General features: G+C 43.5%; 1 protein-coding gene across 3 annotated transcripts in view; it reads right to left on the bottom strand.

Annotated features, from left to right (window-relative positions):
• Nucleotides 1-13,340, bottom strand: part of ZFP91 (ZFP91 zinc finger protein, atypical E3 ubiquitin ligase) — a 30,128-nt gene extending 16,788 nt beyond the window's left edge. For 2 of the 3 annotated variants that reach the window (XM_039533531.1, XM_039533532.1), the window contains exon 1: nucleotides 657-744. In XM_039533531.1, the coding sequence (XP_039389465.1) occupies nucleotides 657-729 (73 nt within the window). In that variant the 5' untranslated portion in view covers nucleotides 730-744. Of the gene's footprint in view, nucleotides 1-656; nucleotides 745-11,584; nucleotides 11,611-13,194 lie in introns of those variants that run through there. The other variant, XM_039533533.1, reaches the window with a different exon arrangement.
• Between the last annotated feature and the right edge of the window lie 418 nt (nucleotides 13,341-13,758).

Genomic DNA, 13,758 nt, shown 5'->3' with positions numbered 1-13,758 from the left:
ACCTGCAATCCAAATTGAGCATCCATCCTTTCCTTTTTACTTGTCCATTTTAGCTCATTTGTATGTACTGTCTTTTCTAGGAAAGCCTGGCAAAGCAAGTAAATAACCTAGCTAAGTAAGCAATTTAGTTGCCCAACTGTAAATACCAAGAAGAGATTTCCATTTGGACCTGCAGAAGAGGCAGTCCTAGTTTTGTAAGATAGGATGAGATGCAGCTATTAAGTGCATATCTCCCCGACAGTCACCCTCTCTTGATATCAGGGCTGAATTCTAATAGGAAAAATGCAGCCCATATGCATGTAGGTGTGAAAACCATCCAAAGTACCATTCTGATACCTTAATTCAGAGTCCCAGAATTAACAAAGTCTGATTGGCAAAGAGAACAAACTCTCATATCATGGTCCCACCACCTAACCATCATGGATCTTCAGTATATTCGTGTTCTTCTGTGTGGCTACTGATTGGTCCAATAATTCAAAAGAGCCAGGTATCCTGTGAGAAACCTGTGTTCCATCAGCACCAGCTGGGATTTCTACCAGGATGCAGTCTCTGGAGTCCCTATGTAAGGTCCGTCTGTTATATCAGCCTCTGGCTATGAGCTGTCTCATAAAACTTGAAGCTCTACTCCTCTCCAGATATTTGAAAAAGGCACTTACTGATTTCTCCTATTCCAGGGCCGCCTCCTTGTTGTAGAGTAGGTTTGTAGGAGTATTTCTCTACTCTACTCATTTCTCAGTCTCTTTTTTGGAGCTGTCCACAGTTAATAGCTCAAATGCGTGCCTCTACTGCTACTCAAAACTTTCTTGGCAACAGCAGTACTGTGAAACTGATATGATTCTTGACAGTTTCACTGCTGTCCAGAAGTAGGGAATAGCAACTGTGAAACAGACAAGAGTTGGTAATTTTACTCTACTGCTGTTCAAAGTTCAAGCAGCAACACAATGGTTCCCTCTGCAGCCTTAGGATACAGCCCCACAGAGTGTCATTCAAAAGTCTCCACCTAGCCATCCAAACATAAGGATGAGAAATACATTTTTTTTCTAAAAGGATGAAGACTTGGATTCTGCAGAAATCATGGCTTCACACTTCCACCCCGACCAGGTAAAGTTTCCCTTTATCTCTAGCAAGTGGATTTTTCAAGCCCCACCGCCAATGGTTAGAGTAAATAATCAATGACTGGGGTTTAGACCTGTATGAAGTATTGCAAGTTTACTGTGAAACGGTGAACAAGATTTATCTATGGTTTTACATATATTGAGCAAGCTTTAATTTCAGAGCATGACCTACCCCATTTCTCTGCTTCCCAGTTTACATTAAGATGTAATGGTTGGGTCATTACACTAATTGAATCTATTTCCCTATGTTAAGTTCTCCTCACACCTTCTATGGGTCATCTTAATTATCACTTCAAAAGTTTTTTTTCTCCTGCTGACGATAGCTCATCTCAATTGATTAGACTCTGCCTGTTGGTATGCATACTTCCACCTTTTCATGTTCTCTGTATGTATAAACATCTCCTGTCTGTGCGTTCCATTCTATGCATCCGAAGAAGTGAGCTGTAGCCCTCGAAAGCTTATGCTGAAATAAATGTGTTAGTCTCTAAGGTGCCACAAGTACTCCTGTTCTTTTTGCGGATACAAACTAACTTTTGGCTGCTACTCTGAAACCTGTCATTAAGGTCTCTAGCCCTATTCTGCTTTACCTCTGTCTCAATTCACAAAACGCTCTCATTTTGACGGATTTACAAATCAGTCCCTTCATTTGAATACTTTATGGAATAATTTGAGATTTCCCTATCAAGTGCCACCTCTATATAAATGTTAACCCTTTTACTGCTGCTCTTGAAAAATGTTTAATCACATTGCAGATTGGACATATGTCCTACACATTTATTTGGCTGGCAAAAACTAATGTTTTAAGGTTTAATTCAGTGAAACAAGTTGAAACAGGCTTCAGAGTTACCATGTATAAAGTACACCCAAAACACCACATGTGGCAATTTCATAGCACTTGTTCAAAGTAAAAGTGTTTAATAAGCCATTTCCCGATTTCTCATTTCCACATGTTCCTCTGCTTTAGTATCACTTTGTCTAGCAAACTCATTGCTCTTTGCATGTTAAGCTGGCTTCTGTACAGCCAAAACACAAATATTTGATGAATACTGGGAAATTATGATAAGTCAAATATTCTGTTTTACATTAAAAGCTGTTAGGAACTAATGTACATCTATTAGTTTAAAACCTTACAAACCCCAGAATTCACTATCCTGGGTACATACAGAGCCGTGTGTGTAAAAGTCACAGTTGTGTCATGCAAGGTGCAGCTGCAACAAACATTCAGCCTTACTAACAGGTGAACGCAGAACTGATGTTCACCGAAATTCATCAGTCCAAAGAAGAGATCCCAATGAACCGCTGTAGGATTAAGCCTTTTCTCCTCACAGTGCTTAGCCATTTCTGCAGAGGAAAAGAGTGGCTCTTTTGAAGAAGACAGCCTTCCAATTCAGTATTCATGTGTCCCTAACAATTACAACTCTGCAATCAATCTGTGTCTATAGATCTGAGAATCCTTTAAAGGAAAAAGCAGTACCTTTTTCCACTGTCATTCTTGTCTAGCTCACATAACCGAATGTGTTAGAGGAAGCTATTACCCCTCCTCTGGAGGTGTTGCAGATATATCACAACTCCACCTGGTGCTCCTTCTCTGCTTTGAGATTCACCTACCCCTACACTGGGCTCTGGGCTACAGCATCCTGTGTATCAACCATGCTTACCAGGCAGGTCTGAGTGAGTTTGGCACTCATGGTTCTTCCCTTCTGGAGTCTATGACCATTGGTGTCTAGTAACCAAACAGCCTTTTAAAACCAAAAGATTGTTTATTTTAAATAGGAACAAATCATTTAGAGAAAAAAGAATTTGAAAACAGTCTACACTCATGTTTATCTTACACAAAGGCTTCCCATCTCCTGATGCTGACCTGGTGTCCTTCTTCAGACATCTGCAAAAACCTATCTTTGTCTCCTGACAGAGCCCCTTCTTCAAATTCTGTCTCAGTTCTTTTGATCTTCTGGTTTCCAGGTCTTTCCCTATCCTGGTATTGTCTCTTAAGTGTTTGCTGAGAAGCAGCTTCCATCTTGAGCCATTCCTCCCTTTCCTCGTTTACCCTTATAGTCCCCTATTACAAATACATTCACATAGTAAAAACATCCCAATAATCAGGTCATCATACTGCATTTGTAAATTACTGAGTAACTCCATCTCCATCACAATAACCATTAAACTGTTTTAAATATTTCTTCAAGCAAAGAAAATACCATCCACTGACAATAAGGGAGTTAGCCACACAGATTTGTTATGAAATTTTTATTGCTCCATGCCATACTAACGAAGGGGACAGAGCTCTGGATATTCAGTGTTTCACTTCTCTCATAGAATATCAGGGTTGGAAGGGACCTCAGGAGTTCCCCAGACGGGTTTTTGCCCCAGATCCCTAAATGGCCCCCTCAAGGATTGAGCTCATAACCCTGGGTTTAGCAGGCCAATGCTCAAACCACTGAGTTATCCCTCCCCCAAATAACCCTCCATACTCAGTATAACATCTGCTGGGCATCATTAGTCCCAACTCTAGATGCACAAGGTAAACAGTTTTCTCCACTGTGCAAGTTTTGATCTGGAAGCATTTTTCACAGAGATCAGGAAGTCCTCTCCTTCAAACCCCAGATCCTGAGTTATTCCGTTCATTTTAAACGTATGTAAGGATAGCTGAAGCAGCCAGATATCAAAAGGGTTAAATGCTGAAATACTTTTGGCAGCCCTCCACTCTGCTACAGCTTGAGACAACTTTTTCCTTCTGAACCTCAGCTTTCTGCAGCATGGCAAAAAAACCTCATTCCCACAGCTCTCAGGACAATTCACTGGAAGGCAATAGTGAAATTTCCACACTTTTAGTACACACTCTTATCCATCAGTAGCGTACCACTGTCCCATACCAGCTTTTTCCTTAAGAGGAGTTTTCCAGGAGCTTGGTCTACATTCTTGATCTCTTCAACCAAATGAGAGATGTAAGAGTGCCATAGTGCATCTGTACTTTAGCATGCTGGCTGACCAAAAAGTCCCAGCAGAAGCGAAAAAGACTCCACAGACAAGCTCTCCTTGAAGTGAAAGCACCAGAACTCTGGAGGAAAAGGAAAGTGAAATCCTGGAGAGGTATCAGATACTGGACAGCAAAAACACGTAATTCACCATAAAGAGCAAAAATGGGTCAAAAGCTTTATTACATTTCTTGTCTTCTGAAAAGCCAATGTAACTTGCTCCATTGTTAAGAGCCACAGTCTCCTGTGGAATCTGCAACTGAAGCTTTAGCTTGACTTCCAAGTGCACCAGAAATGTATCACTGCTAAAACCTTTCAGCCGCTGTTAGCCAGTGACAATAAGCAGGTTCAATGAATCACATGATGAGCGAAGAGTCTAAAATGGTATTTTACAAGTGACTGATTCAAGGGATACTTGCACATTAGAATTGGCTGAGGACAACCAACATGCAAAGTCACATTCCTCTTAGCATGGTGGGCTATTTTGATGGTGTCACCCCCATGCACCAGTTCCCAAGAGTGCATAGTTGAGATTCCATCCATTAAAAACAAAAATTCCAATCCTCCCATTAAACAGAAGGATGATGGCAGTCAGTGGAGGGGAAGAGGGGGTTAAAGAAACAGGCAGCCAGGGAAGAGAAAGGAACGAAGAAGGTGAGTTTTAAGTTGCTCCTTTCCCTCAGTGTGGCATGGTACCTTTTCAGCAGCAGTTCTTACCATTTAAGAAGAACTAAATGGTAAGCCACTGTAAGAACTAAAATGGCAATTGTTTAATTTGCTATATTTAGCTTTTACAACATTGTTATTTTTTAATCTTGAATTGCTGATTTCACTGCCAGTGGAGGCTATATAAAGTTTGCAGGCCTTCTCATTATAGACCCATTTTTATTTACAATTCCCATTACGATTCAGAAACATTTTATGCTCCACCTCAGCCCAAAGGTAATTTTTTGTTGCAAAAATCAATTTTTCTCTCTTTTTTTTTTAAAGTTGCAACAGTATGACAAATATGCCATTTACATATTCGTTTCCCACTTCCCCAGGTACAAAAACCCAAACCAACTAAACTTGCAGGACCTTTGTTAAATTTTAAAACTTTCATCTTTCAATTATGAGTGTTTGAAAGTGGCATTCTAAGCATACACAGCAGACAATCAGAAATTAATCGTGGACAATTAAGTGTAAATGAAAAATGATTCACTTGTGCTTTAGAGTTTCAAGTGAGCTACTAATCTGAAGACAAAACTATATTAACATATGCTAGCTTTCTGGGATGTACGTTTAGACTTAACTAGTTCAATCGCTTAACTGACTATGAAGTTGCATTAAATACAATTTCACTGTTCTGCTGTGGCACAGATAGTGTGTGTGTATATGTATATATGTGTGTGTGTATATATATATATATATATATATATATATACACACACACACATATATATACACACACACACACAGCAAGCTGAATATGTGACCCACAATGATAAATAGGTTGAGAACCACTGCAATAATGCAATGTGAAGGCTGCACCGTTAAACACAAGATATAGGAAATGCAGAGTTAAATGACACATTCAACCATAAAGGTGACCTGCGAAGAAAATGAAGTGGCCCAAAGTCCCTTTTTTCTTCTTTTTGTAATGTATAAAGACTCAAAGGGTTTTCCAAGGTGGCTTTCTGGCTTGTTTTTTCAGTTAGAAATTTAGATCTTGTCCACACTGAAAGACCATGGTAACTGGAGAACTATGACATCACAACAGAACTAATCAACTGAGACAGGAAGGGATTTTTTGTCAGGTTGTTTTAAAATTTATCATCTCTTCAACTCCAATATGTAATGAACACTTGGGAGAAAAGATACATTTGTAATAAAATTTATCATTCTTCAGTGGTAGCAAACAAGAGTCTCATTAACTCCTTAATTCTGGGCCTAGGTCCCCACCCCTCCAACTAAGACATAAGCATATAATATATATCAGAGCCTCCAGCAAAACACAGAGACCAGAAGTGATATTTCTGATAGTTCTAAGGATAAAAATCAGACTACACCTTTCTTTCAGGCCTTTGTTACACATCATAAGTAAGGCTACGTTTTAGTCATGGGTATATTTAGTAAAAGTCATGGACAGGTAATGGGCAGTAAATAAAAATTAACGGCCTGACACATGTCCATGACTTTTACTATATACGACTAAGTAAAACTTGGGCCAGGGTAGTCCAGGGTCACCGCGGGTGATGGCCCAGGCCCAGCCCTGCTGGCACTGGGAGGGAAGGGGAGGCGGGCAGCCTGGGACCCCGGTAGGGCTGGGGAGGAAGGGTTGGCGGGGCTGGCAGGCTCCCTACCCAGCTCCGACCAGCATGTCCCTTGCAGCTCCTAGGCAGAGGGACCGGGGGCTCTGCGCGCTGCTCCCGCCACAAGCGCTGGCTCCACAGCTCCCACTGGCAGGGAACCACAGCCAATAGGAGTGGTGCCTGTGGGCACGGGTCGCGTGCTGAGCCCCCAGTCCCTAGAACATAAGAACGGCCATACTGGGTCAGACCAATGGTCCACATAGCCCAGTATCCTGTCTTCTGGCAGTGGCCAATGCCAGGTGCCCCGAGAGAATGAACAGAACAGGTAATCATCAAGTGATCCATCCCGTCATCCATTCCCGGCTTCTGGCAAACAGAGGCTAGTGACACCATCCCTGTCCATCCTGGCTAATAGCCATTGATGGACCTATCCTCCATGAACTTATCTAGCTCTTTTTTGAACCCTGTTATAGTCTTGGCCTTCACAACATCCTCTGGCAAGGAGTTCCACAGGTTGACTGGGTACTGTGTGGAAAAAAACCTTCCTTTTGTTTGTTTTAAACCTTCTGCTTATTAATTTCATTAATAGGAGCAGCAGGAACATATTGGTGGGAGACCAGAAGCCCACCCCAACCCTGAGCCCGCTCCCACACCAGCTGCTGCAGAAGTCACGGTAAGTCATGGAATCCTTGACCATAGGTAAAAAAAGGACAAAACCAGTTTTTTAAAATATCCTACAGGTCATCTTTAACTATTCCCTCTTGTTTCTAGCACTGTCTTTTGTAGCCCCACTCTATTTCTCAGAGTAAGTCTTCTCTTTGCAACTTTAGAAACAGATGTAGCAAGTTGTAGTACTGTGTACTGTAGTAATAAAATTAGGAAGTATCTGGACACAAAGTAATTTCTGTATTAAATGCAAAAAAGTAACAATGTGAAATTAAACTTGCAATATCAGGGCACTCAGTGACACTCTGGAAAAGTTAACTACTATATTGAACATTGTGTACATTTCATGGTATACCTTAAGAATGCTATCTTTAGGGGATTGCAATGAATAAGGGAAAGAATAGAAAACTGTACAAACTTTGAATGTCGTTGTGTTAACATTGGCAGAGCAACATTAACTTTGGGGATTTTGTGACTCAAGTGTCTGATCTTCCAAACTTAGTATAGCATGAATGCTAGTTTCTTTTTCAAAAGGAAAAAAGAAAAGTAGGCTCCTTGTACAGCTTACAAGCACTAATGACTGAAGGCAAAGCATATGTATTTTGTGAATCAGTAACTGAGACCTTTGATTCTCTGCATTTGTATGTAGCCTATCACTAAATGCAAAGTTAGCATCTTCACACATTTCCACTGCAAGCACTTAGTCTTGAAGTTTCAGATATTCATGTTTGTTTTTCCAAACTTAGCAAAAGCACTTCCTGCTCATTTAAGGCCTTATTTACACATCAAGTTTTAAAGTTCGGCTGCTATCTCCCCCCTCCCTCCCAAAGTTAGCCCACACAGAAGTATCTTTTTTAAAGATACAAAAAGGACTTTAAAAAAAGTCATAACTTCTTACTGGTGAAAGGACATTCAGCTTCTGGCAGAAACCAGAGGTAAAATTTTAGCTTAAAATATATCAATGACTAATGTCAGATGAATGGTGGGACAGGGTTTAGAAAGAAAGCTACTTTGTAGCTTTAAAGGGGTCAGTGCCTACATGACTGACAGGTTCAATTTATGAGGTCAGTTTTCAATTCAGAGATAATAGAAAAGCAAGAATCAAAATTTAACCATTATATCTGCAACCCAGTAGTTTCCAACATAAGCATTTTAGTTAGAACTGTAGTTAACAGTTTTTTCCATGAGAAGAATATCTAAACCTGTGTGAAACTGCAGATGAACTATAGTACACAGTTTGTCTAGAACTTTATGGATATTATGTTTATGAAAACTGACAGAATTAAACAGCTATATAAAAAGGACTTACTAATTATACTGAAAAATATAGTTAATAAAACGCAAGAAGTACATGTACAAGAACATCTGAAAATACAATCATCCCATAAAATATATTAGGATTCTATTACAGTTGCATGATAAAACACACAAGCCAGGAAATACAATAATTAAGGCTGACTTTGTAACTTTAACTGCCTCCTTATGTGCTAGTTTTGTATTTGTGATTGATATCAATCATGAAATACAATACACACCTTCCTCAACCTTAACCTTCCCACAATCTTGCTATCAGATGCACAAAGGAAGACCTTTGTGCCTCTGCACTGAAGTCAATGATCCAGTGAGCCCTTAGATACACATTACATTGTAACTATTTTTATTCTTTTACACAATACAAGTTATACTGGCATAGCAATTCCTTATGGTTTTTATTGATAGTGTAAGTTCACTTGTTTTATTTTAATAATTCTGCCATCCCATGGTTCACTGTTGGTGTGTTATGCCCCTTCTCCCACCCTTTGTAAACTCTGTAGGGTAGCAGCCACTCTATGTTTGTGCAATGCAGAGCACAAATGAGGCCCCTTCTCTTGGTTGGCCTGGAGGCACTATTGTAATAAACATATTAAATAATAGTAATTCTATCTGCACTCAAACTATACATTTTCTTTGCAAGCTGCAGCACAGCTGCTTGCAACTCTAAGTACAATTCCAAATATAAAGAGCTTATTGAGCTAAAAATTTTGGTGACCTGTATACTGCAGAAAATTTACACTTCTGCTCAGTCGAATACCTAAGACGCATGTTGTATACATATGGTTTACTGTGTACTTTTCAATTAAGTGATTTTCATGAACTGTTTGTCTGCCATACACAGACAAGCAGTGATTACAAGATGCTGTACAGATGTATCTAAATCAACCTGTGGCCCACAGACCCCTGGGGGTACAGACTATGAGTAAGATTTCCAAAGGTGTCTGCACCTCTATTTGAAATTTTTTATAGGGGTCTGCAAATGAAAAATGGTTGAAAACAACTGATCTAAATAAAAAAACTGTATACAGTATTGTATTTAATAGTATGTGAATTAAATACCACCATAATGCAAGTACATAAGGATGCACAGTTAAATTCCACATATAAACTTAACGTTAGCATTTATTGACTTAAATCTTTAAACATGCAATAGCTTCACCCTCCAGGACTTCAAAGGTCTGCTGGCTAGCAAAATCTGCCACCATGTAAATTACACAATCTGGTACTATTTGAATAGATGCCACCAAAATATTCTAGCATCTCTCCTGCACACCATGAGCTGTGTGACTGAAAAGGATGCTGGCATCTTCCTATACGATAACGCTAAGGTGAACCAGACTATGGGTAATTTCTGTACACCTTTAACTTTACCCCAGCTCCAAGCATCCTTGTCAATGCACAGTAATATAGCTGACTGGATATTTCCATGTACTCCCAGGTTCACTCAGTACAAATGTGCAAGTGTGTAATATTTGTACTATCAGTGTCTGGGGTCCCAGCCCTGCAGTAGAAACCCATTATGCTAGGTGCTGTACAATCACTGAACATAGTTATTTTCATGCACACTTTGAGCTACAAAAGGCTCTTCCTTGGTATGGGATTTTAAGAGGTGAAAAACTCAAAGCAAGTTTTCCTATCAAACAAGGCTAGGTGCAGCTCTTCAGTTGGCTTGAAATTTGGCACGGAAATAGAGCTATTTTGGCTTTAGGGCTGGTTCATAAAGAAAAGCACAAGAATTTCAATGTGGAGAATTTTTTCCATGTCTTCACATTCAAGGATAGCTAAAGCATTCATTGCTCAAAGTTTTTAAAAAATTAAACTTTAGAAAAAACTAAATTTGGGAAAATACAATCTGAAACATGAAAAGTTTCAGAAAGTTTTAAGCAACTGAAAAAAGTGGAATCATTAGGCCAACTTAGCAGCATGATCACTTAAAAAGGCCTAAGCATGTAATAGATTGGGAGTAACTAGATAAAATAATTTACATAAATATTCAATTATGCTTCATACATTCAGAAAACAGCAATGACACTTCCCTTACACATTCCAGCAACCTTAACTCTAACCTAGAAGGCATTAACTCAACACACATCACTAATTATATTCTTTACACAGTAATATGTGAATATATATTAGCAGCGTATACGCTAAATGTATTCAAAAGCACGTATTGCAGTCAGCACAGAATTAATTTACCATGTGGTAGGTAGAAGAGTGACATATTTTAACACCCAGCTGGACTGAACTCTGAAGAGGCCCCTGGTTTCTCCCTTCTTAAGGTCTCACTATATGCTTGGGATTCAAGGCTCAAATTGCTTGTTAACAACACTGCAGCCTACAATCCTTCCTTTTCATCCTTGGCTATTTGTCTGTCTACAAAGGGCAACACAGACTACTGCCAATAGGAAGTTGCAGCACATCGTTGACTAGAGATGCCCCAAGGTTTTTGGGCATAAATACCTACAAATCAAAATTAAACTGAATGCTGCAGCAGAGAAAAGTAAGCTGTTTGTGCATGTATATAGTCTCTGCATTCTGAGTTTGCTGGGAGACTTCCCATTCTGTGAGGCTTTGTCCATTTCAGCCTGCCAAACACTACATAATACTTTGTTTTGTAAACTGCTTCAGGAGGAAGCCTCTATCATCCCCCTGCTCCACCACTGTCAGCTTTTTGCACATAATGTTTCTACTCCTCCCATACTGCCCCGTACACACTGAATGCTCTCCATGATTTGATCCACAAGGCCACTACCTTTTCCTCCAAATTTTTCCTCAGTCACCTCTGCTGCAGCACCTAGAAAAAATCTACTGCCATCCACAGAGAGGCAGATGGGGCTAGATGACAACATTTACAGTAGAAAGCAAATACATATGCATATACAAATGTATATATTGGAATGTATCCCTCTCCCTGTACCTTTCGTATGTCACACTAGGGCCTGATCCTGTAATATGATGTTCACAGAGACTGTTGAGAACCAGAGCCTTGTAGCTCTTCAGGTCCAGGACTATGTTTATATGGAGCCTAGCACAATGGGACCCCAATCTTGAGTGGAGCTTTGGGGCACTATTGCAATATTAAACACCAAACAAACATGAAATGTTATCTTAAAATGGAAGATGCATCAGATGGAAGGCTGCCTTAGGGAAAGTCTCCCTTTCCCTGATGCCACATGTTAATCATAAGGAACAAATCAGAATGAAGGAGGCATTCAGCTCTTACCTTTACCAGCTGCTTTATGCGCATACCTGAAAGAAATATAAAAGTAAATATAAGTAACAGATTGCTGCTGCCATATTACACACACTAACGTCTAACCCAGGGATGGACAAACTATGGCCCGCGGGCCGGATCCGGCCCTTCAGGGCTTTGGATCCGGCCCATGGGATTACCCCTGGTGGTGCTGCGGGCCCGGCGCTGCTCTCAGAAGCAGCCCCCAGGCCGGGAGGCAAAGGGCTCCATGTGCGCACGCAGAGCCCTCTGCCCCCCCCCCCCCCCCGGGGCCGCAGCACTTCCTGGAGTGGCGTGGGGACAGGGCAGGCATGCAGGGAGCCTGCCCTGGCCCTGGTGTGCGCCACTGCCACCCCGGAGCCATTTTAGGTAAGCGGCACCGGGCTGGAGCTCAAACCCCTCCTGCCCCCCGCCCCTCAACTTCCTGCCCTAAGCCCTCTGCCTGTACCTTGCACCCCACCTGCACCCCCCTCCCTGCCCTGAGCCCCTTTCTGCACTCCTGTGCATTCCAACCACCTGCCCTGAGCTCCCTGCTGCACCCTGCACCCCGTGCACCCCAACCCCCTGCCCTGAGCCCCCTCTTACACTCTGCACCCCTTCTCTGCCCCAATCCCTTGTCCTGAGCCCCTTCCTCCACATCCCGCACTCCACCCCCCTGCCCCGGCCCTGCATACAATTTCCTCACCCAGATGTGGCCCTCACCCCAAAAAGTTTGCCCACCCCTGGTCTAACCCCATTAAACTGTAAGGTGAGCTCAATTTCCAAACTGTGTGGGCAGCTCCTGCAAAGTAAAACAAACCAACAAACAAAGGTTCCCTTATCTTGAAAGGCTGGTTTTTAACCACTTTCAAATAAAACTGGCAGTTTCTCCAAGGCATCCCTCCCTCACTGAGTAAAATCTATGGCTATAAGGGCTTGTCTACATGAAAAAGTCACACAATTCCACCCAAGGCATGAACTGAATCCTCAACCAGTGCAATTTTCTCACATAGAGAAGTCCTAAGAGTCTCCATGCACCTTTCAAGCCAGTGGAGACCCCCCTACATCCTCCCAGCACTACTCAAGTAGCTGCCAAATTATCACGATCTTCATTCAATGCCTTTGACTAGCAATTCAGTTTTTGCAGACTGGAAAAGGCTGCACTCTTCTGAGGAGAAGACCCTCTTGTACTGTGAGTGCATATGAACATAGAGAAGTAAAGTACAAGTAGATTCTGATAAGACTAAAGAGCAGAGTCTACCCCCTCTTCCCCCCGCCCCAGTATCTGTGTGTAGGGGAGACCAGGAGACCCAGAGCCCTGCCCCCCCCCAGTATCTGTGTGTGTAGGGGAGACGTAGAGCCCCCCCTGCTTGTGTGTGAAGGGGAGACCCCCGAGCCCCGCCCCCCAGTATCTGTGTGTGAAGGGGGGGTGCAGAGGTGCCACAAGACTCTCTGTTGCTTTCTATAGATCCAGACTAACCCCCCCCCACCCCCCCGGGGCTCAGTGTGTGTGAAGGGGAGACGCAGAGCCCCAGCCCCCCCGATAGGTCCAAAGTCTCCCCCGTCACTGTGTGTGTGAGGGGGGGCGATGTCCCACTGTCTCCTCCGGGCCCGGTACTCACACGGGGCGCGAGGTCCCCTTCTTGCCCCCGGCTCCCGGCGGGGCGGCAGCTGCCGGCGGCGGCTCGGACTCGTCGGGCGGGCGGGCGCCGGGGCTGGTCCTCCGGCGGCGGGGGTACTCAGCCTTCCTGCGGCGGGACGCGGCGGCGGCGGCTCCCCGCAGCCTCCCCAGCAGCGGCGGCGGCGGCGGCGGCGGCGGCCCGGCTCCGCTCCCGGCCTCCCCTCAGCACCCGGCTGCCCCGGACTCCTCCCCTGCTCGGGGCGGGGGCAGGGCGCGGCGGCGGCCGGCGGCGGCGGAGGGCGGCCCCTGGGTCTCCCCCTGCTCCGCGGCGCCCCCCGACAGCTCGGTCCCCCCCGGCATCGGGGCGGCGAGCGGAGGGGGCCGCGGCGGTTGCTCCTCCTTGCTCCTCCCCGACGGCGCGCCGCCCACCCCCGCCCTACGCAGTCGCGCCCGCTCAACGGCAGCCAATTAGGAGCCGGCGTCGGCTTCAGACCGGGCGCAAGACTCTCCGCCCTTGCCCCGTCACCCACCAATCAAACAGCAAGGGCTGGGACACGCCACACCC

This window comes from Mauremys reevesii, linkage group 4 (genome assembly GCF_016161935.1).
Source record: "Mauremys reevesii isolate NIE-2019 linkage group 4, ASM1616193v1, whole genome shotgun sequence".
NCBI lineage: Eukaryota > Metazoa > Chordata > Testudines > Geoemydidae > Mauremys > Mauremys reevesii.
The sequence above is the reverse complement of the archived record's forward strand: the minus strand, read 5'-3'. Positions and strand labels throughout refer to the sequence as shown.